The following is a 24,231-nucleotide window of genomic DNA, read 5'->3' as shown; positions in this document are numbered from 1 at the left end:
AAAGGAGGCAAAGGCTACAAAACATATGGAAGAAGTGGAGGAAGAAGGAAGTCCAGTTGGCCACAAAACATGCAGAGGACACAGCAAACAGGTGGAAGAAGGTCTGCAGTTCAGATGAGACCTTTGGCCAACATACAAAATGAACTGTGGTGGAAACTAACATTACATCAGAAATGCCCTCATTGCGGTACAATAAAGATTAAAAGCTGGTCAGGTTTGAAGGAAAGATGGATGGTGTTGCAGTGCAATCAAAACCTTTCACCTGCCAGCATTAAAACACACAGTAGAACCCGTCTTGGCACTACCGCAGAAACTAGCATCTACAGTCTTCTTTATTTCCACTTTTGGGAGTTCAGCCAATCAGCGTAAAGAAAAATTAATGACGCTCTCGGATTGGCTCTTTGCAAATTCCAGCCAATAGTGCGTCAAATAGCATTGTCCACAGATATATTTATGATTAAATGAATGGCAATGTTGATTCATCAGTTGATATTTTTACCACTAACACTGGCAACAAAAGGCGTAAGGGCAACAATGTCGTAGAGAAACACCAACCTCTTTGTGTAATGGAGACTCATGATGTTCGTCAGCCTCTAAGAACACTATGATTTGTTGTGCTGAGCAGCACTCCTATGATGATGACAGTATTTTACCTGGGTTGGTGCCTAACGCTCCTTTCATAATTACTTATGTTTAAGATAACTGCGTTTTCTCACGAAGGTATTTAAATGCTACGTTTTAATGTACTTAACCACTCTTCTATGTTTCACTCAATGAGCTAATCTTAATTATAGTATTGCCAGGCAATCCTAGTGACGGCAACATAGTTATTAAATGTAGGATTTCTATGGAGTAACAACAGTTAAAGTAATTTCTCTTTGGCAATCTGCTTTTTAAAAGTCCTAGAATTACCCAAAATAACACCTAACCTATTACAACACATTTGTTGATGGCACTGTCCGACTAAATTCTCAGCATAGTTCTGCAACACTTTGAAGAAGTCTGTGTTGTTCCCCACCCAAAGTATTTTTCCTGCGAAAGACGTTACAGTTGACAAACTGAATGTCTCCAGAAACTAAAGTGTTTTAAACTTTGGATTCTGTTTGTTATGTACGGCAATTTTATGTGGTAATGTTTCACTTACCCTTACTGTTGCATTTCTTGCAAGAAACCGTCAAAAGACGTTTAATAAGCTTATATGGGATTATGTGAAAGCACAACCTCTTTAGAGGTGTTAGTTTTTGTTGGTCCAGGATCAAAGTTAAAACAGTTATCTCTGCTTGCAGGAAAAACCCAAACCAGGTGGACACCAGGACTGCCCATGTGCTGATGGAAGTGGCTGAGTTGCACAGGAAGCACCTCGGAGGTCAGCTTCTGTTCTCTCCCGACGGCCTGCTGCACATCATTCTGGGAGACGGTATGATCACTCTGGATGACATGGAGGAAATGGATGGACTCAGGTCAGATCAAAAGTCAAAAGAATCACAACGAGGACATTTCAACACCGTGTTGTGACGGAAGATTGTGTGTGTTTGAATGCAGTGATTTCACAGGGTCCGTCCTGAGGGTGGACGTGGACACGGACATTTGTACGTCGTCCTACTCGATACCACGGAACAATCCGTACTTTAACAGCACTAATCAGCCGCCTGAGATCTTTGCACATGGATTACATGACCCAGGCAGGTAAGTAACGCATCTGAGATTCTTGAGGTATTTTGTTGCGATACTTATTTATACCCCTTGAGCTTTCACTTTAGTCAGCAAGCAGCTTCAGCAATTACAGCTAGAATCTCGTGATCAGGCCTGAAATCTGCATATAGTGATGGACTCAGATCTGAACTTTCAGTCACATTGAGTACTGCAACAGTGCCTAAAAAAGTCAGACAGCTGCAGCTGATCCAGAACACTGCTGGTTACGTTCTCACTAAAACCAGGAAAGTACAGGCTGAAATAAAAAAAATAAAAGAAAAGAAAGGGAACGAGGAAAGGACCGTTGATATATAACATAATCCCAGTGCTGAAGTCCTTCCACTGACTTCCAGTAGCTCAGAGAAGAGACTTAAAAATACTTCTGTTAGTTTGTAAATCACTGAACAACTGAATTCATTAAAGATCTGCTGTTGTTGTATAAACCCAGACCACTAAGGTCTTCTGGTTCTGGTCTACTCTGCATTCCCAGAACCAGAACTGCTTTTCCAAACATAGACAACCAGCATTCAGCTTCTATGCTCCTCTAATCTGGAACAAAATCCCTGAAAATTGCAAAACAGCTGAAACACTGAGTTCCTTAAAATCAAAGCTAAAAACTCACCTCTTTAGAGCGGCCTTTGATTAGTAGTAACTAGAACATTGACCAACATATTTGATTGTATTTGTTTGATGATGGCATTTGACAAAATGTTATGATGTATGATGTTTTTCTGGTGTGAAGAACTTTGACCTGCCTTGACTTCACATTAACAACCACAAACTTCAACACAGTTTTTACTGGGATTTCATGTGACAGAATGCAAAGTGGTCCATAATTGTGAAGTGGAAACAAACACGTGTTTCACAATCTTTTATAAAAAAAATCTAGGGTTGTATTTTCCCTCAGGTAACAATTTGTAAAATGAGTCTTTTGAATAATGGCTCTACCAGCTTACGAAATCTAGATTCTCACCTTTTTTTTGACCATTCTTGGTAAAATAGCTCAAGCTCAGTCAGATTTAATTGAGGCTGTCTCTGAGCATCAGATCAAATTCTAAATTTGATTTAGGTATGAAACAGTCAAACACATTAATAAACTTTAATATAAACTGTCGACTTGTAACTGGTTGTTTATTTATGGTTGTCGTCCTGCTGGGAAAGGAACATTCACTCAACCGCTCAGCAGATTTTTTTCTGCATTCCATGCATCTTACCACCTTCTCTGTCCCTGCTGAAGTCAGGGAGTCCCTCAGTATGATGCTGCCATCACCGTGTTTCATGTGGAAAGGCTGTTTTCAGGGATATTTGTGGTGTTAGTTTTTCATCATATGTAGCATTTTGCGAGTTACATTTTGTTCCCTGTGTTTGGTGTGTCCCCTACATGACGAGTAGCGAATTGCATCTGGATTTCTTCTTCTTTTCCACAAAGGCCAGATTTGTGGAGTGCACCACTAATGATTGTCCTTCAGACAGATTCTCCCACTCAAACTCAAGTCAAATGATTTATTGCCAATGCGATAATCACAACCTCTGCTGCTTGAAACAGAAAAAGACAATGCATGACATACAAACATAAAAACATAATCAAAAAAGTAGACAGCTGCTACTTTGATCATAAACAGATAAAACGGTGCAGTGTATTATGAAAAACCTTGAGGGGACCCAAGCTTCCTGGGCAAAGCAGATAAAGAAATTTAAGAAAGTTGTGAGCGTTCACTGTATTATTTAGGAAAAGTATTGATCTGCATGTGAGCTTCAGGGTTTCTGCAGCTCTTCTAAACTTACCAGGGGCCGCTTGGCTGCTTCTATGATTAACGCTTTCCTGTCAGTTTAGACATTTCAGTCAGAAGCTGTGTCCTTCTATTTTCATATGATTGATTGAACAGAAATGTTGGGCTATTGTTTTAAAACTTGACTCTGCTTTAAACTGACCCATCTGCTGTGTTTCTTGGTCTTCATTGGTCACTAACCTTCTCTAGCAAACCTCTGAGGCTTTTCTCAGACATCTTCCTGAAACATCTTCCTTTCCCTTCAGTCATGTGCTGTTTTGTTTTTGTCTGTCACATAAAATCCCATTTAAATATACAGGTTAGTGGTTGTAATGCGACAAAATGTGAATAAATTAAAGGTTTATGATTACTTTGCCTTATTAATGGTTTTTATTAAGAAATATAAAGGTAAAATCAAAAATTTGTCAAAAACGGCCATTTAGAACATTGACTCCGAAGGGTTAAAGTGCATTTGTTGGTGTTCTGTGTTTTGAAGGTGTGCAGTGGATCGGCTGCAGACAGACAACGGCAGTCTGGTTATCCTCTGCACAGACGCCAGTGGTAAAAACTCATCGGCAGGAAGAATATTAGAAGTTACTAAGGGAAAGGATTATGGTGAGTCACAATTCTCAAGATGTTTTTTTAAGAGTCATAATACTTACCTTGTCTTGTTAAGATATAACTCACTGTTCTAAAATGTTCATGTTTTCCATCATAACAGTAACTAATCACATCCTTTGCATGAGTTTTGTTGGATGCCATTGCATTTTGAGTACAGAATGGAAATACTTCAGCCTCTTGGATAAACTTTCGAATTCATCCCTTTAAAACCGGCATCTGCTATTATAAATCAATTTTATTTCGCAAGAGCACATTGTTTTAGATAGAAATTTAGAAATCCCAGTGAAGGGTAAATGTCAAAAACCATGATTGGAACCAGAGATAATCTCTTTTTTTTGTGCATTTTGGATTGTGAAAGGGAATGTAAGTTGGGCCACATAAAAATACTTTAAAGGCTCGGAACAATAATGGCTAGGAATACGATGCCTAAGTGTAGAAAAGAACAGCAGAGAGAGATCTAGTTCTTCTTAAACTGAGTATCAATTTAGACACTTTTAGTCCAAAATCTCTCACCTGAATTTATTTCTTACTTCAGACCAGCTGTCATCTGGTTTTATGTGGGATCCAACCAGTCACCATAGTTTGAAATGCACTCAACTGGAAAACAAGCACGCAACTCTTTTTAAATTAGCCAAGATCCTTTAAATTTTTATTTACCAGAATGATTGTTTCCCAGAAAATTATTCGTATTACGTTAGTTATACGATTTTCTTTTGTTACTAATGAAACCATCTCAGAAGTAGATGTCTTCTACTGTTGAACTCATAATTAAAATCATATATTTACTCCTTCCCATTTCCAGTTTCTGGTGACATGTGTAGTGACACTAAAATTTTATCTAATCTAAAAGTGCAACACATTCTTTTCTAAATGTAATAAAGAGCCACCAAAAACAAAACATTGCATTCTAGGAAAAAGGGCTTAATTATATTGCAACCATATTGGATTTGGTTTTACAGGTAGCGAGCAGTCTGTAAGTTCATCAAGTTGGGCTTAGATCAAACCAATATCTCCTTATTCCTTCATAGAAAATGAGCCTTCTGTGTATGACCTGCAGTCCAGTGGAGGAGCGCCACCTGTGGGGGGCTTCATCTACAGGGGCTGCCAGTCGAGGAGACTGTATGGCAGCTATGTGTTTGGAGATAGAAACGGGTAAGCATGACTGGTTTTCACATGTGAAGCATAAGGGGGATGATTCAAGTGTCTCAAAGTAGTGTTTAATCGTTTTTATAGAAATCAGTCTAGATGTATGTTTCCAGCAGGAAAAGGCCTGAAACAACATCTGTTCTAGTGGGAAAGTGATTTGAAAACAGTCGAAATTAATGTGGAAATATAAGGATATCAGACGAAAAATGGAAAAAGTTGTTCCTGTAGTTGACACATGCAGTAAGTAGCTGCACCCAGTTCCATCCATGTAGGGCAAACGGGTTTCCTGTTACTATCAGCACAGCAGAATTGCCCAATGAGTGTAAATGGAGACTAGGCATCCTGTCTTGTGCTGTTCACACTTTCCCTCGGTTTGTAATTCATCCTGCTTCGCTGATGTCAAACTCTGACGCTCGAGTAAGCAAAGGAAGTAAATATTGTGCTGGTGCGCTATCAGGAGTTGGCACCGTGTTTAAAACAATGTGTGGTCGCTGAATTCTGTGTCTCATTACCATTTGTGAGCGCAGCGCTGCGGCTGTAGAAAAGCCCCGGCACGATGTTTGTTTTGAAACCAAAGCGGAGGTCTTAAATAACACCAATTGCAACTTTGGTTGGAAAAGAAGATTGATTCCTGAACCATATTATGAGAACAGTTCAGCCCGATTCCAGATATTCACTCAGGCTTTGTCACAAGAACTGTGAATCATAAGTGTAAGATAAATCTTTCTGTTCCAGTTTGCTCCGGGTTACAATTTAGCTCAACATTAAACGCTCTGTATGTTTTGTTTGCCTCAGTAACCTGCGGATCCTCCAGAAGTCTCCGTTTGCCACATCGTCTGACAGCGAGCAGTGGCAGGAAAAGGCTCTGTGTCTGGGCTCGGTTTCCTGCGCCTCTCCCCTCGTGGGGCATGTCTTGGGTTTCGGAGAGGATGAACTCGGTGAGTACTGCAGCAGAAACCCAAAGATCACATCCTCCTCTCTAATAAACTAATCCGTCACTGAGCCATCAATCTTTGTCCTTTCCTGTTTCACCCACATTGCTGCTAACAAACAGAGTCTTAAAATACTAATCATTAAGCAGTTGAACAATTTACATGACCGATATTAGATATGTTGGTCTGCTTATTTTTACTTTATTACAATTCATTTAGTCTCTTATTTTATAAAATTTTCCAAGCTGGAGATTTAATTCAAGAAAAAAAGAAATGTGCTTCTTGTTGAAATGTTTTCTCCATGAGAGGTAAGACATTGTCCAGCTCAAACAAGTAATTACGTTTTTTTTTTATTTATGCACCACTATAACCATGACTTGAATAACTGAAAATGAAAACAATTTCTTCAGAAAAATGACCTTCCAGTACTTTATTAAAATCAATATTAAGGAATTATTGACTTAAAACAAATTCTTACACCTTGCTGAAAAGTTACGTGTAAGTTAGATTTGTTTTGTTTTAAGATATTTGCACAAAAAACTACACCAAAAATGATTGAAAAGTACGACTGTTGTGCTTTAAAGCCCATTGGGTGAGGAGTTTGAAAGTCACGGTGGAGCCACACTAGAAGAGAAGCTGAAGTGAGTCTTGTCTTCATGCTTTGGCTTTGATCCCCTCACAAACTACACTAAGCTAGCTCTTAGCACAGGCTAGTCTGGTGTAGTTTGGTTCAAGTGAATGTTTGCAAATCGTTTGAGCTACTCCTGCCACACTGGCAGAGCTGGGAGCTTCTCAGGCAGGATGATTGTGAAACACAAGACAACACACTCGTGTGATGCAGATTTGTACCCATTTATTTGTAGGTATTGTAGTGACCTCTGACATTTGCAAATTTTACACTGTACTTCAAACATGGTGGATAAGAATTTGATACAATAGATCACAGTTGCTACTGTTTTGGCTACAACATCTAAAGAGGACAGATATGCCTGACAGTGATGATGATGATGATGATGATGATGATGATGATGATGATGATGATGATGATGATGATGATGATGATGATGATGATGATGATGANTGATGATGATGATGATGATGATGATGATGATGATGATGATGATGATGATGATGATGATGATGATGATGATGATGATGATGATGAGAGCTTTGATGAACAGGAATTTCAGACCAACCGTAGAGAATTGGAGGGCTGTTTTACGTCTGATTTGAGTTTCTCTTTTCAGTAAATCTTTGCAGTAATTTATTTCAGTCTGAGCTGTAATCTGATACAGGGATTATTTGCTAATAAAGGTGATTTGAGGTCAAACTAGTATCTTTACCGCAAGTATTGCTACAATAATTTATTTGTTGTAATAATTTGGAAAAAAAGGGGAAAAAAATGACTTGTGATTTTTGCAAAATGCTAAATACTTTAAATGTTTTATTATTTTTATTATTTATTTTATATATTTTAAAAACTCACTTTGCTTTGAAAATTAAATAAACCCACAGAATGGATTAGAAACAATCAATTAAAATTATTAGGAAATGTCATGCAAAACTAGAAAACACCAGAAATAATAATAAAAAACCCCAGAAATGCATGAAAATATTAAGTTCTACGGGGTTTAGAGTCCCAGTTGACRGCGTTCAACTAAAAACCTAGAGGTTGGAGTCCTTGTCAAACGGTGTTTTTGACTAAAGTCCCTGAGGGTTAGAGTCCCAGTTAAACGGTGTTTAACTAAAGTTCTACGGCGTTTAGAGTCCCAGTTGACGGCGTTTCAACTAAAAACCTAGAGGTTGGAGTCCTTGTCAAACGGTGTTTTTGACTAAAGTCCCTGAGGGTTAGAGTCCCAGTTAAACGACGTTTAACTGAAGTCCTAAAAGGGGTGCGGGTTTTAATGTTTTTATCTTTTTTWAAAACTTTCTCTTTCTCACTGTTTATTCAATGTCACATGCTGTTTTTATTTTAATTATGTAAAGCACTTTGAAATGCCTTGCTGCTGAAATGTGCTATACAAATAAAATTTGATTGATTGATTAAGAAATTAGCTAATCTCATGTTAAAACAGCCTGAATAGCAGCAGCCACCCAATCAGTGACAATCTCTCATGGCAATGGACAAGCTGCAGTTTGTGGTTTTTAAGAATTTTTTTAATGGCAATATATCTGCAAGGTTAACATGCCCAGCAAGGTTAMGTTTTTTGTCAGACAATATTAAAATATGTTGGTAAAGTTCGACCTCGACATATTTTCACAAACACTGCAGTGAAGCACAATGCTCTTGGCGCTGTGGCTGCTATTAGCACTACATCAATTCTCAATTAGGAAGAGGAGCATCCACCTTTAAATTAGAGTGAATAATAATAATAAAACAACATGGTTGTTGTATTAATGCTAAATATTGCAATCAAGTCATGGATTTGATTGCTTTCTGACAGGATTTAAGGAAGTGGTGCCAGATCAGGACCATAATGCAGAGTGATTGAGATTTTATACGTTTTGAGAAACGGTGTCTGACGTAAAAAGTGGTGTTGGGGAAAGACGAGCGACCCTAAAACACGGAAAGTAGAATCAATATTGAAGTCATTGCTCCAAAACAATGCCTGAAGCAATGTTTTGCTTTGCTAATGATGTTAATTTCTAACAGCACGACTGTAGAAATTAACAGTTACTAAACATAAACAGAGATAAATGCACTCRCACTTACTAAATGGTTCTCTGTGGGCTGTGATGTTTTGAATCAAAATGTACATATGATGTGAATTGCTCACACAGGCTTCATAAATGTTGGATCGCTGTTATTGCCAGGTCTTGGAGTTATTATTTGATGAGCTTTTTATAGATTCCTGCATTGGCTCATGCTTTGCCAGCAACGCTAGAATTATATGTCCCAACGAAGGGGCCTCACAGACACATGTTTACAATTTATTCCCGTATGGAATTTTCTTGCAGGCTTGTTCCTCATTAAATTATCCGCCTGTTTCCCAGTCATGAGTACCCAATTGTCCCATTAAACTTTTTCTTAAAGTGCCTTCGCTAGTGGAGCATTGTGGAAGCTTTAGCTACATTTATTTTCTTCATCTGTCCTTTCCTTTCATCCTCTTGTCTGCCTGTCTTGTCACATGTTATCTCTTTTTATAAATTGCTTATGCCTGCATGCGTGCTACAAATAGCCTTTTGTAATCCACCGATGAAATATTAACAGGAATTTGCTGTGACTGTTTCACTTTTGCAGGTGAAGTCTACATTCTAGCGAGCAGTAAAAGCATGGCACAGTCACACAGCGGGAAACTCTACAAGTTGGTAGACCCGAAAAGGTACACTCAGCAAATTCTTTTGCACTTTTTGTTCTATTTAATTGAGTCTTTGCTCAGCGAGTAAGTGATTCTTGTTTGTCCAGAAGGACCAACTAGTCCTTCACTCGTGATTTCATGCTGTTCTGTCTTTATGATGCATCCCTCATGGTTCCAACTTACACAAATGAAGGCATTGATCATAGTGTATCAGATTGCAACRCAGATATGTCTCTTTTTTTCTACTCATTTAGCTCTTGCCCTTCTCGACTTCAGGGGTGAAGTGTCACTCGTATTTGTATCAAACACATCCAGTACATCTTTGTCAGTTCGGTACTTACATGCACCAAACAAATCCAGTGTTGTTTTAAACCGAACGCATGAATCGTGTGTGTGTGTGGAACTAAGAATGTTCTGTAGCACAACTCCAAAACAAAACAGACAGGACTCCCAGCTATCACTGAACTCTGCTGTTTGGGAGCATAACAATTATTGGTACTAGATTAAAAATCACCTAACGTCCAAATCCAGCTGCCTGCAGCTTTCAACCAGTCCAAAACACTGCACAGCATAATAACACCCTGGCATTGTGGAGTGACGGCTCACAACAGCTGTGATTTTCTGGTGCATTAAAGTACTTCTGGTACACTAGATTGTCTAAATATATWTWTTTTTWAAACTCCATTGTCATTTAAAACATTTTTGAATTCTCAAATGTCTCCACATTTATTTTTCAWAATTTTCAAGTGGTTTCATTTTTGTGTAATYCATCCGTCCTGTAAGTGGCTTCACTAACGTGTTCTTTAATTATTGGGATTTCTTCATCAAAATGAACCAAAAGCGTATTAGCATTAGACCCCTATTAGATATATTGCAGAGTAATGATTGGAAATGCACCAATTATTGGTCCAAAGAGCAGAATAATTAAGCAATCAGATCAGTAATCTGCAAAATAAATACTGAGCAACTCCTTTCCCAACTACAATTCCTGTCATTTTGTGTCTACATGCGTCATTTAAATGTATTTACTGTAATGCAGTTAGTCAGAGTAGTATTTAACTCWTAAGGGTATTTTTCTGTTAAAATGATTACCTGTATCAAGAAACCTACTCCACATTTTCTTTTCTTTTTTATGAGCGATACTTCTCCGCACGCTAAACCTCAAAGAAAACCAGAAATAGTTCCAGAACAGCCTAAACATCATGTCAAGTAATAACGCTTTTCAACAGGTCGTCACCCGAGCACCTTTTCAAAAAAGAGTTGAGCAGAAACTGGTGGATAATATTTCAAAACTGTTATTGTAAGGAAGGRAATKATAGYAGCTAAACTGATTAACTTGTATGACTCTGCTGGTGGTGTTTTACTGAAAAGTTCACCTGCTCTCAACTATTTTAATAAGCACATTTGGGGTAAAAGTTGACGCACATGTCACAAGGCTTCAGCACACACACATYGATTTTCCAGAGTGAAACCCAATCTCTGTGTGCAGTCTAATACTCAAATATTTGATGCTCCGCAACTGTAACGTGCAGGAAAATGTGCATAGAGTGTGCATGAAAGCAACTTTATCATTTATAAATGTGCGTGTCTGTAGGTCATAATCTGTTCCACATGCATCCAAGTATTAAAAATCATTTTGAAAATAAGGGCTCTATAAAACCCATGTGAAAAACATTTGTCTCCCAAACGGAGGAAAAATAATATATCCCACACAGTACGGGAGGAGCAGGCAAAAAAGTCACAAGAAAGAAAACAGTTCAGACATAAAGAGACTTTGTTTTTCAAACCAATTTTGTTTTATGCGCCCAGCCAAACCACAGCTGATGTTTCCACCTATCTTATCATCAGCATTCTGCTCAAGATGGATGAGAACGTTCTCGTAGGACTGAGACTAACCACTCAAGTCACGAAGTCATCAAGTGGAATGTAGAGAGAAAATCCCTGATCTGTTTTATTGCTTAAAGGTTTGTCACGCTTGATTGAATCAGACAGATCAAATAAGCAAAGCAGACTCTCAGAAGGAGAATTTGTATGCGTCGGATTCATAATAGAAACATATTTGCAGCTGATTATTCCTGAGTGACGACAGTGCCACCCAGGCATCCGCRCAATTAATGAAACCGCAGATGTTTCAGAGGGGCCCTCGTGGCTTGCTTTGTATTTATGTTTTCTGGAGTGGCTGCCGAACGCGTTTCTCCCACAGAACAGTTCTTTCCACCATCAACTGGAGGTGTTTAGTYTGACCGGACCCTGTGGTGCTGGAGGCCCGACTCCTAATACACACCGACTTCGTTATTAGGATCTTGTTACAAAGAGAAAGGAGAGGGGCTGACGAGGACCGAAGCAGCTAACGTGTCTGACCTCAGCACGTTATCAAGTCTGGTGGTCTTTTCTCATCCAGACCCTAAAGCCTGTTCAAACYGAGCTTTGYTTTGGRGTGTAGTGGGTTTTGTGGTCCAGTACAGCATCTTGGGCAGCGTTCTCATCGACTTTATGTTTGGGAACATRGAGCAGCAGGGGGAAAATGGTGGAACTGTTAGGGGGAGCGGTAAAGGCTTACAAGAAAACATCAGCCATAAAATCGCTCAGCAGTGTTTGTGTAAACATGTCCTGGCCAGATGACTTCATTCCTAGGTATTTGTTTGTCAGTTGGAGTACCCCTCCAATAATAAATAGGCCACCATGCATTTTGAAACACTCTGAATGTGTGCGGYATGACTGATTTGAGAGGAAGAAAAAAAATGTTGGAGGGGGCTTATTTGTGGCAGAGCAGTGGGATGAAAAGATTTCAGAAGATATAATCTTTATATAACCACCATAATTATTGCCGCAGCTTTAGAATGGGCATCAATGCATGTGTGTTGTGCCGCAACATTCAACAACAAGGTAATAGAAAGTGCTTTGCATAGAATGCTAATGTAGCTCACAGCAGGTGGGCAAAGCAGCAGGTTAACGAGACTGAGACCCGAGTGTCATTGAGACTCGTCTCTTGTTTAACCACTTATTTATACACTTTAAGAATACATTTTAAAATGTTTGTAGGGATTTATCTCTSACACTGTGATCTCGCCTGTGCTCCCAACATAAAGTATTGACCAGCAGCAGATATAYTCTCCATGCATACATCACAGTTAAAACTTAGTCTAACTTCAAATCAGATTATATATTTTTTCCTGCTTTAATTCTGTTAAAATTAACAAAATTATTTCTATTTGTTAAATACGAAATTTTTTTTCTTTACTTTCAAATTTTTTTGTTAAATTTTAAACTTTACATACATTTTCAAACGGTAGTGGACCGATGGCATGGATGAACATTTATTTGGTATAATTAAGTGGAATTTTGGCTCTTTTTGCTTGACAAACCTGTTGCACCTGAGGCCTTTGGGCTGCTTTCCTTGCACACACACCTTTCTAGCTAAGCATGATTTTTTTAAATTAAGATCAATGCCCAAAGACGAACCAGATTTGTTGAGCTTCTTAGTTCTCTATCTGATTTCTTTCCTGATTTCCTTTGATTTCCCTACGGTGTCACACATAAAGCACTATTTAAGGTTAAGTTGCACCCATAGTTGTGCCTCCAGTTAATTGAGATGTCTATCTGAAGCTCTACAGGACATGGTATCATAATTATGCTTTTCCAAATAGTTTGAAGGCATAGTAATCTAAGTGAATATACTGAATATACTCAATTTGAACTAAGTAATAAAGCATTCTCTCAATATTTTAGCAAATTTAAGTAATTTGAACCCTAACAGCTACGGTTCAGTCTGATTTAGTGAGAAAAACACAATGTATTTTCATACAGCCATTGTAAGTAAAAAGAGCTAACCCTTGTGATGCTTTCTAGTGTAAAATTCTATTTGCCTTCCTGATCAGTGCGACCATTTGCCACAAAGAACAAGAAAGAGCATCACCAGGAAGGATATTTCACATATTCAAGGCTTTCTCAACTGGAGGTTTGCTAATTTCCTTCAGACAGGCTCCCCGTTTATGAACTGTGTTAGCTCTGGAAGTTACAAATCTCGAATGTGTTCAGAAAGCGGACATGGGGTGCTTCTCTGTGGGTTGTGTGTATGGATGCAAACTGTGTGGGTGGTGGCTACTCGCACATCTGTGAGTCTTTGTGAGCGTGTGTTGCGTTTGCTCCCAGCACCCTGCAGGAAAAAAAAAAAAAGCCTTTTCTCTATTTCCCTTTCCCTCTTAAATCTTCCTACATCTCTGCTGTGGTCCTTTCCTTCACAAAGCTGCATGCCAGCCCCACTGAATAGCCCCAGATTCTACAATGCACAGTAAATTTCTCGCACAAAGAGAAAACAAGGAATGAAGCTACAAAAGGAGCCTGCAAACAATGGAGTCAGATGACAAAACAGCAAAGGAGACCACACTGGGCCGTTTGATTAAGCCATTGTTAAGGTGCACAATGTACACCACTCCATAGCGCTTTTCTCACATATACCTCATGTCAATCAAACAGGGCTTACAAGCTAACAAGCTAAATACGCCCCAGCTTCGATACAAATCAAATCTGAAACTAATTTTTAAAAGAATATTTAACAAACGTCTGAAACAACACAAGCGTATGTGTGACTTTTTTCTCTCATATGTTGTGTAAACAGCTGTTTCCAATCCTGAACATTATCCTATAATATATATATATATCATATTGTAATGTAAATGCAACCATTGAAGTTGAGTTATTTGTATCTCTTTCTGTGAATTTATCTGACCGACGTGAGCGCAGTGTTTCCTTTTTTACTCTCTCCCTATCACACATGCACCACCCCTTCCAGAGTTGATAAATTCCCACAGTGGCTGTTGACCCAGCTGCCTTTGTCAAGTGGCGCTACCAGCAGGTGCTGTTTTCACAGCCTCCCTGGCAGCCGTACAGGCTGTTTAGCAGTGCTGCTGACCCCTGCCTGCTATTAACAGTGTTCGCTACAGACCCCCCAACTCTCCAGGGACTCTTACTCTTTCTCTTTTTCCTTCTCTTTCTGTTTTCTTCCTTTTTTTGCTCTTTTTTTTAACTACATGCAGGCTGCAACAACAAAAGCCAACAGGCATGGAGTCTGCAGTTGGGTGCTGATGGGATCATGGGAATCAGACCCCCCTCCGTCCCCACCTTCAATCGTGAAATTAAGCCATTACAGCACATGAACAGCCACTTTATTGTCACTGCTATCAGTCAATATGTTTATCAGAGCATTTGGTGGGTGTCTTTTTAGCAGGGAGGTGAACAGAAATATATTTTATCAAGGTGAATCATCTCTTTTAACTGACTGAAACCTTGAAGATACGTAGGTGAGAAAATGTGGAGTGATACGTGATTGAAGAGTGTAAAAATTCCCAAACCAATTCCTCAGACTTTTAAGACAGTAGGTCAACCAGTGATGGGCACACTTCGCTAATGCAGTAATAGTGGCGCAGATTTTTCGTTTAGTATGTTTGCTTACTTTGAAAACGTTTAACACAGTTCATTTTTCAGGACAAACTCTAACGTGCAAATTTTCTTGGCTGTTTTGTAAACTTTCTGTTGAATAAAGTTCAACATCTGTGTTTAAGTTTTGGTTATAGACTTAAGAACTCGTCAGGTGGTTAGACGTTTATATCCATGCTTTTATTTTGAAATGGTGAAGACTATTTACGCAGCACTTCCATTTCCTCTCCTCACTTTCTTTCTTTCCCAAACATGAAACATACACTAACAACATAAATACAATATAATAGAACATATAAATTGTAATGTTAAAATTTATTTTGTACCCAATGATTGTAGTTTGAATTGCAGTTAGCGCTTTAGCATTAGCTTCTGCTAAGTATAATGTTGGTGTAGCGCTTTAGCAATAGCTAGTGCTTATTATTAGTGCTTTAGGGTTAATGCTACTAACTTTTCTGGTAGAAATGCCCACAACAGAGGTGATTAGAAAAAATCAGGATTGTGACTATGACTAAATGCAGGTCAGTTTATAGAGTGGTAAAAATGCAATTAAAGCACCTGTCATGGTGGAAGGCCCACAGAAAAAAAGGAGAATATCAATCACTGCCTGTTTATCAGTGGATAAACCAGCAATGAAGTCTACTACTGTTGATCTTGCCATCATTTCAGTCAAATAATTAAGTCTTTATTTAAAAATACACCATGTTTGTCAAAATTGCAGCACAAGAATATTCTGAACAATATTCTGATAAATATGGATTTCACCACAATGTAAGAGAATTGAGCACGAGAGCAAAATAAAATGCTATTTTATGTTTTTTCTTTTATTAAACTTAAACAAGGCCACACGAAACACTTACGCCGTCTTTTGGTCAGGTGAATGATATCAGCCACAGGTGGAAGTTATATTCATAAAGAAACTTTGGCTCGAAAGTCAGACATTTTCAACACTGGTCCTGAACTGCATCTAGTTTTGGCCTCTGCTGCTGAATGACCATTTGCTCTTAGACCGTGATTGATGAGGCTCGTTCTCTAATGGCCTAAACATCACACACACTGACTTCACCTCTCATGCTCGTTGCCTCTCATACCAGACTGAGTCGACCAGAGTCCAGTTACTCCGCTTGTGTTACCGTGTGTTGGGTTGTCCAGTGTTTGGTCCCTCAGCACAACGGAAATGTTAACGCAACAATATTTCTTTCTCTCTCCCCCACAAACAGACACACTCATGTGTTTGAATGTGTGTGTGTGTGTGTGTTTGTGTGTGGCCCAGTGTAAAACAGACACTTCACATTTGAACTTGATTACGCACCCTGTATTATTTCCAGACTCATGGAGCGTGATGTGAAAAGATTCAGTTTCAGCCCATTTGCCGATGTGCGTGTCTGGATGTTTGTCTTAATACGGAACGGTCGCAGTGTGTCTCTTTGGTTCTCAAACTTGACACATATGGTGTGGAGATGTTTGTGTTTGTGTCTGTGTGAATTTTCCAAGTAATGTTTATATCCTAGAAGTGGCCTTGTCTTAGCCATATGAATTGTTTTGCTCCTCAGATTGGAGAAATATAAGAGGGGGAACCACAAAAAGACAGAATGTACAAGGATTGTTACGGTGCTCTGCACAAGTAGTCATTTTCTGCCTCATTATAGCCACAAACTTCAGTGTATTTCACTGGGATTTTATGTGACAGATTTGCTCAAAGTAGTATTATGTAAAAGTGAAAGGTTTCAATTTATAGTTTTACAAATAAAGATTTTGAAAGTGTGTTTTGCATTTGTGTTCAGCCTCCCTCTACTTTGAGTTTTAGGTCAAATTCAGTGCAAGAAGTGTAAATCTCGGCATAAATTCAGTTGTTGTGAAGGCTTCGGAGGTTTCTTAGAGAAGATTACTGAGCAAACAGCATCATAAAGACCAAGGAACACAACGGAAAGGTCAGGGGAAAGGTTGTGGAAAAGTTTAAATGGGAGTTAAAGAAGAAGAGTCTGGCTAAGTCTGGCTAAGTTGGAAACATACCAGGAGATGACCCAACATCTCTACCTGAACTGGTAGGCTGGACATCTAACAGAAATAGAAGTAACCAAGACATGCTTAGATGCAGAGGTTGACAGCTCAGGTATATGGATATATGGCACCAGAGGTTTGGGTTTGTCATGCAGCCAGTGGGTTGTTGGGTTGAACCCCCATGTCAGTCACTTTGCCATCGTTTCCTTGGACAAGACATTTGTTTTACCTGCTGGTGGTGGTTCTGTAACTGTGGCTGCAATGTGGCTTACCATTAGAGCCGGACTTTAAATAAGTTTGATCAGTTTATTTAATTTTCTGTTTTTGAAGACTACATTTTTGGAAAACTGGGATTTTGTTCCACCAATAAACATTTGGGTTTCTGTAACTCAGACGGATGTCAGTCTACCCAGAACCCTCCGTCTTGTTTTCCAGCTTATATGCATTTGCATTTTGAATTCAGGTCAACTTCAGACTGATTTAAGTAAAAGCAAGTTCTGAAAAATATGCTCTGTCATTACTAATTCTTTATAAGAAATGTCAGTGAGAAGAAAAAAATCCAGAAATTAGATTTAGTATGAAACAATCGTAGATTTTATTTTTAAGCCATATCGACCAGTTCTTCCTTCCACCACGAGTGTGTGAATGAATTAGTTAATGACTGATTATAGTGTGAAGTGCTTTGGAGTCCTCAGACTTCATTAAGCCAAAAAGTAACAAACTGCATCCTGATGCAGTGAGACGCTGAATTCCACGTCATTGATCCCGTCACACATGCACAGAAAAGGTGTGCATCAAAAGTGCCACGCATATTTCCACAAAGTGTCCTTCATTTTGTCAAGTTCAGACCTTTCTGCAAACCACACATCTCTCAATAGCCAGCACACATGGCAAGATAGGAAACAGTGTGACGGCAGCCTAACATTATTCATCCCCCTGAAAACACGATATCTACGGAGATCCATGGTGGTGGCAACATTATTCTGTGGGGAGGGGAACATGGATGGAACTCAATACAGTTTAGTCCTAGAGGAAAACATTTCAGAGGCTATAAAAACTTGTTCTGCAGGAGGGTAAACTTACACCAAGTCATGACTCAAACCATACGCCCACAGCTACGTTAGAGTGGCCTAGTCAAAGAATAAATAAAGTGTGATGGATATTATGTGGCAGTCAAATCTGACTCATGCCGGTGTGGTCAATTCACGCCGGGCTTTTATTTGTGAAAAGCGGTCATCATTTTCCATCCACTTTCCAATTGTGCACTCCATTGTGTTTGCCTATCAAAAACCTCCAAATGAAAGGTGCTGAATGTGTGCATTTATTCTGCATTTATTCTGCCAGATTGTGAGACTTCAAGAGATATGAATAGTTTTGAAAGACTTTGTAGTTCTTCATTGGCTGCTGCCCTGCATCTTATTGTTGTTATCCTAGTCCTTCACACTGATTTATAAGCTCTTAACATTTAGAAAGTTTATAGCTGTTCCTTCTGGGGCTTATAAAAAAACAATGGCCGCATGACTCAAATAAAAGGAAAATCCTCATAAAATGTAATTAAAAAAGCAAATAAATAGTTACTTACTCCTTTCTTGTTTTCAGCCTCACCCTTCGACGTGCAGCACTAAAATGTGACCGAAGTTTTCTTTCACTCACACTTGGATTTCATGTTTATAGACGCAGCATAAGGAAGATGGGTTTTAGGATTTATTACAAATGAAATCAGTGAAGTGCAGCGCGTGTTTGTGTTCTGTACCTCTGTACTTAGAAGAACCAACTAGAGTCACAGCTGCTGGTATCCCAGGGGGTCCCTGGTCCCTTCACCAGTTTTGCATGTGTAGAATTTGAAATATTCCTACATTTTCTTGTGAAATAGCTCAACTTTAAAATGTATATTTTGTCCATCTTTTTCTTATTTTTTATTCTATTTTCTTTTATTTTTTTCATATCCTGCACAGCAGTGTAGCACTCAAAACTGTTGTCAAGGTGAAGCCCACAAGTGGAACATCATAACTATCTAGGCAAACAAAGTAGAGTTGGATTAAAGCGGACTAAACAGGACTGTTGTGAACCCAAAGTGTCCAAATATGTCCACTTATTAGCATAATGTTTGAGAATTAGCAGATTGTTTTAGGTCTTCTGTGATCACGTCTGCTAAGTTTCTGGTTCATCTTACTGACTTTGATCTTGTTCTTCTCTGCAGGCCTCATTCCCCCAAGGAGTGTCAGCGCCCGGTGGAGCCACCAGAGCTACTAACGACAGCTTGCTCCAGAAACTGCAAAAACGGACATTGCACTCCGACTGGCAAGTGCTGCTGTAGCCCCGGCTGGGAGGGACCCTTCTGCCGAATAGGTTAGTATTATTAAAGGCTGTTAATCAGATAAGATGGCACATTCTTTTTCTTTTAAGCCTTTTATACAATGTTAGAAATGCATTAAAAGATGCAAATATACTAATAATTCAATTACTATTATTCAGTTGAATAAAATTTGTATTATTTAAAAAAGGCAACAACATAGCGTTTCTTTTGATGATCTGTTGCCAAGGATGCCTCTGTGGCTAAAACAATACTTCAAGCATCAACATGTGAAAAGCTCAGCCTTTTCTATTTGACCTAATATCAATACAGTCTGGAGCTGATCGTTTGATTGTTTTTTTGGATTAACAGATTAAATATCCCCCAGAATTAGAACCTGGTGAAACTTAAACAGGTATTTGTAGACAGTGAAGGTCATTTTAACTTAAATGCAAATATATATATATATATATATATATATATATTTATTTTATTTTTTTTTTGTAAGTTTTAGCTTAATTACTGCTCTGAATATGTTGCTCCTCTGAAAATGGCCGTTTTTGATTCTGTATATTCCAGTTAATCAATTACTAAATTAGTTGACGATTATTCAATAGTTGATTAATCACAATTAATCCAATTAATTGATTAAGCTTTATTACCGTTAGGACTAAAATACATTTGTTTTTCCCCTCCTGACATGTGCAGTAGTGGAAGTTTTAATTTAGCTTAAGGCAAATTTTTGTGCTTTTCTGTGACTGTAGCTAAATGTGAACCAGCCTGTCGCAATGGAGGAGTCTGCATAGAGCCAAACAAGTGCCTGTGTAAGAGCGGCTACTCTGGCGCTCAGTGCGAGAAGAGTGAGCGAGGGATGCCCAACGACCAGGAGAAAGACGGCATCCTGGATCACATCATCGACATGACCTCGTACCTCTTGGACCTGACCACCTACATCGTATAGGGGCGCGCGGAGGGGCCTGCTCCCCGCCGCCACATTGACACAGATCTACCTATCACCGCCAGCAGACTCGTACCAAGGCGTCATTAACGTGGCTATGTAATCTCCCTCACCTGAGTGCAAACGAGCGCACACACACAGAAACACCACAGATACATCCGGGATTCCTTCAGACTGCTTTGGATCCACTTCCACCCTAAAGAAACTCTCCCCCCTCTCGCCTATAAGCTATTTGCGCTGAGCACCGGGCCTGGCATCCAAGCCGTGTTCACATTGGAAGAGGCCTGCAGACATTTCTTCACCCGCTCTCGGCTGTCTCCACAGCTTCAGGAACTTATCTGGAACGGACCCCACCACACCGAGACTCTGGCTCCTCTTCTTCTTTTTTTTTTTTTCAGGGGCTTACTAAGACCAGTTTCAGGACTTTGTTAGGGATTAAAAAGCCTGGCTCAGCTCGAGAACAAGTTCATTCTCAATCCATCTGCAAACGCAACACATTGAAGGAAGAGAAGCCACATTGAGCCTGCATTTGCAAAGATCATGTTGTACCATCTATGTTGTTATCTTTAGTTAGTGGGCACGTTGTCACGACAACTAAACCAATCTGCAGTCTGTATACTTTGTTTTCCACCATTCATCTATTATCAACATAGAGAAGATACGAAGAGGAGCAGCAAAAGCAAATGAGGTGGATTAGCAGTGCTAGCTAACAACTGATGGTGTCATCCAGGACATGTCACTGTGGAATATCGTCTGAACTGTTAGCATGTCAGAGGCCTCTTCAGGTTTGTTGCGAGACTGACTGCTAGTGCCCACAGCATCACCATCCACAACGGCTCTTTGAAGATGCCAACATTTAGTTTACCTTTGAGGTGAATAAAGTATTTTTAAATTGAATTGAAGAAGCAAAAACACAAAGAACCAAGCGAGTTTCAGGATTCAGGATGCGCATCTGGCTTTCATGCACTGTATTCCTTTTAACTTCCTGAAATGAATTTTAAGAGTGGCTTGACGTTAAACACCAGAAAAATCACAGGCTTCCACCAACAAACTGAGTTCATTGTCACACACTGAAACTAAAACCCAAACTCTAAACTACAAAGGGAAGAAGCAACACGGTGATGTATATTTCCAATAGAGCTTACTACTTAGCATCGCAAAAAAAGAATCTAGCATTACTCTCGTAGAAGAGAGTTTATTTTTTTAATCGTAATAATATATGGGAGAATATGGTGTTTCTAGAAGGCAGTTTTACACTAAGCTTGTCAGGTCATGTTGTACTTATATATATATTGCAGCTTTTAAAGAGACACGTGTGGATTTTTCTTTCTTTTCTTTTTTTTTTTGTCAGTGTAAACGTATTGCATGTCTGTGCCTGCATAGAATAACTCACCACAGTTGGGGGAGAACATCCATTTCCCCTGACATATGATTATATTACCACTGTCAAAAATGTGTCTCTGTTGTGAGATGATCAAAGATGGAGTCGGGCCTCCGAGTCGCAGTGGAAGTAGCTCACAGTCGGGGCTAGATCTTATCCGCCAAGTGCAGATTTCTGAATAACCGTAGGGAAAATATTTGTCGTGACTAAACTGTCTCGCGAGCAACAAAAAGTTAAACACAGCTGGGATTGTCAGGAGATCCATCAGTGCGTGTTTTTTAGCTGGCTCACGCAGGCATTCATGCATACGCATACACTCATTCCTTTAATTGATCGTTTTATTTTGTTTCCCCAAAAGTTATGAAAATGAGTCCAGTTCTGTTTAACAGTTTGGATGGTAAAATGTTTTTGTTTTGTTTTGTTTTTCTTCTACGTGTACTTTAAAAAGCAACTCCAATAAATTCTGTATTTGTCGTTCATCTCCTGCTTCGCTCAGCTCTACCTGGGTTTAATGCATCAGGATGGAATATTCATGCTGTAAAATGAAATTAAAAAAAAATCATAACTTTTTTAGCACTTAATGTGAAAGTTGCATTGTAGCTGCTGAGACGGCGTGGTGTGAATAGAATAACCGTTTTCATTATTTAAGTAGTTACACAAATAAAATAATTATTTAAGTTCTCTATTTTGTTTTTACCATTGTACTGTATGTGACATTTTTTTTATTCCTGTATTGTAAATAAAACTAGGGATAACTCTGTTTCTCCTCGGAAATATCAATATGTCTATTAAAGTTTATAGCATGTGTTCAACACTCGTCTCCTTTATTCTGACCGTTACTTTTGTACACTTATATGTTCGTTTTCTATTTACAAAAGCATTTTGTAAATAGAATTACAAAAACTTAGTGTAAAGCTAATATTTTAACGTTTTCAAGTTAGTGCACAGTACAAAGACAATAAAGCAGATAATAAATTGCTAGACATTAATTATTGTAAAAGTCAGATCAAGTGTAAGTAAGATGAGTTGAGCATCCTTTTCAGGTCCGACTGCGTATTAAATATTAAAAATAAGATTCTGTACGGCAGAATATTAAGGCCATTGTAGATATGACAGAAAATGTGGCCATTGAGGAGTATAATTCAACCAAAAACATTTCTGATATTACAAAAAATCTATTTTTTATATTTAAAAATTAATGGGGGGTTTTTTCTCAGAAATGTTGATATTTCAAAAGAATTCTAATTTTCATGCTTAAAGGCATTAATTTACAATATTAAACCTAAGATTCTGTCTTACAACTTCAGAAACTTGAAAGAAAATCTCAGAAGTTAAATGAAAACAAGAAATTATCAGACATTCGTGACAAAACGTTGCTTAAGACTTTGAGGATTCAAAGTCTGAACTCGGGTTCAGACTTGAAAGCGAATCGAAGCAGATTTTGATGCCTGAAAAGAGAAAAAATATTCCCTGAGGTTTCCATCTCAACTTACTCTCTGGCATATTTGTTGTTGCAAATGTTTTACTTTACAATTACAGAACATTTCTGAGTTTTTATCCTACAGATTTCTGAGTTTATAATGTCACATAATGATGGAAAGTTTGTATTATTTTCTCACAACTTTATGACACTTTGACAAAAAAATACATAATTTTCACAGTGTGGAAAAGGTTTTAGAAATGTTTGTAAATGTATTAAAAACAAAACCAAGATATCTCTTTGATTATTTACCTCTTTCACAATTTAAGACACGCGCTAGATCACGTCTCCCAATGGACTCACCTGATTGGTCCGCTGCTCCAGCGGTTGTTTTCCGGTTTAAAGATGGCGTTTCCCTCCTTCAGCTTACAGACACAAACAGAAGTCGCTAACTAAGATAAATCTGAGGTTGTTTCACATCATCGTTGTTTTCCTCGTCGCACCGTTTCGCTGGGTGGCTACACTCTTCGTAGGACAAACACAACTAAATAAAAATACGTCCGCTCCTGTGCTACATCCTCTACAACGAATCAAACCGGAAGTCCGGAAAGCTGATGACGTCATCGATTCAAAACTTGCTGGTAAGTTTTACTATTAATCAAAACTTTAAACTAGATGTGGAGACGCGATTTCTGTGTTCATTTGCTTATGGATATTTAAAATACAAAACTGAGAAACAATGTTATGAGGATGTTTCTTGTGTAAACAAAAAAATGTTTTTGTTTACACAAACATTTTTTGTGTAAAAAAAATGTTTCCCATCCTCTGGTAGCATTTAACTTAGCAATTAGCTCAGCTCATCTTATCTTTTAGCAGTTTGGGTCATTCTGCTTTGCAGTTCTTCTCCAGCTCCATTAGGTTAGATGGGAGACGTCTGTGCTGCCATTTTCAGATCTCTCCAGGAATGTTTGGCAGATCCGAGTCTGAACTCTGACTTTGCTCCACCACAACATTCCCAGACTGGATCTGAAGCCTCTGAGATCTTAATTTGGGCCATTGTCCTGCTGACAAATGAACCTTCAGCCCAGTCTGAGGTGAAAAGGCTCTGAAGCAGGTTTTCATCAATTATGTATCTGTCTCTATCTTTCCCTCTATCCTGACTTGTTTGAAAGTAATGGCTTATGCTGACTCTCAAAGTGTTGGCATGATGTTGCCAACACTTTGCTTCATTGTAGGAATGGTTAGGCTGTAACGTAACAAAATGTGGGGAAATAAACTTAAAA

At 38.7% G+C, this 24,231-nt stretch overlaps 1 protein-coding gene across 2 annotated transcripts in view; it reads left to right on the top strand.

The window, feature by feature from the left end:
• hhip (hedgehog interacting protein) overlaps positions 1-22,340 on the top strand; it is a 40,265-nt gene extending 17,925 nt beyond the window's left edge. For both annotated transcript variants that reach the window (XM_008420114.2, XM_008420124.1), the window contains exons 6-13: positions 1,287-1,460; positions 1,543-1,686; positions 3,958-4,076; positions 5,111-5,234; positions 6,024-6,166; positions 9,402-9,483; positions 19,097-19,245; positions 19,954-22,340. In XM_008420114.2, coding sequence (XP_008418336.1) covers positions 1,287-1,460; positions 1,543-1,686; positions 3,958-4,076; positions 5,111-5,234; positions 6,024-6,166; positions 9,402-9,483; positions 19,097-19,245; positions 19,954-20,150 — 1,132 coding nt within the window. In that variant the 3' untranslated portion in view covers positions 20,151-22,340. The remainder of the gene's footprint in view (positions 1-1,286; positions 1,461-1,542; positions 1,687-3,957; positions 4,077-5,110; positions 5,235-6,023; positions 6,167-9,401; positions 9,484-19,096; positions 19,246-19,953) is intronic.
• Positions 22,341-24,231: the final 1,891 nt, after the last annotated feature.

The sequence above is a fragment of the Poecilia reticulata genome, linkage group LG1 (genome assembly GCF_000633615.1).
Source record: "Poecilia reticulata strain Guanapo linkage group LG1, Guppy_female_1.0+MT, whole genome shotgun sequence".
Taxonomy (NCBI): domain Eukaryota; kingdom Metazoa; phylum Chordata; class Actinopteri; order Cyprinodontiformes; family Poeciliidae; genus Poecilia; species Poecilia reticulata.
The sequence above is the reverse complement of the archived record's forward strand: the minus strand, read 5'-3'. Positions and strand labels throughout refer to the sequence as shown.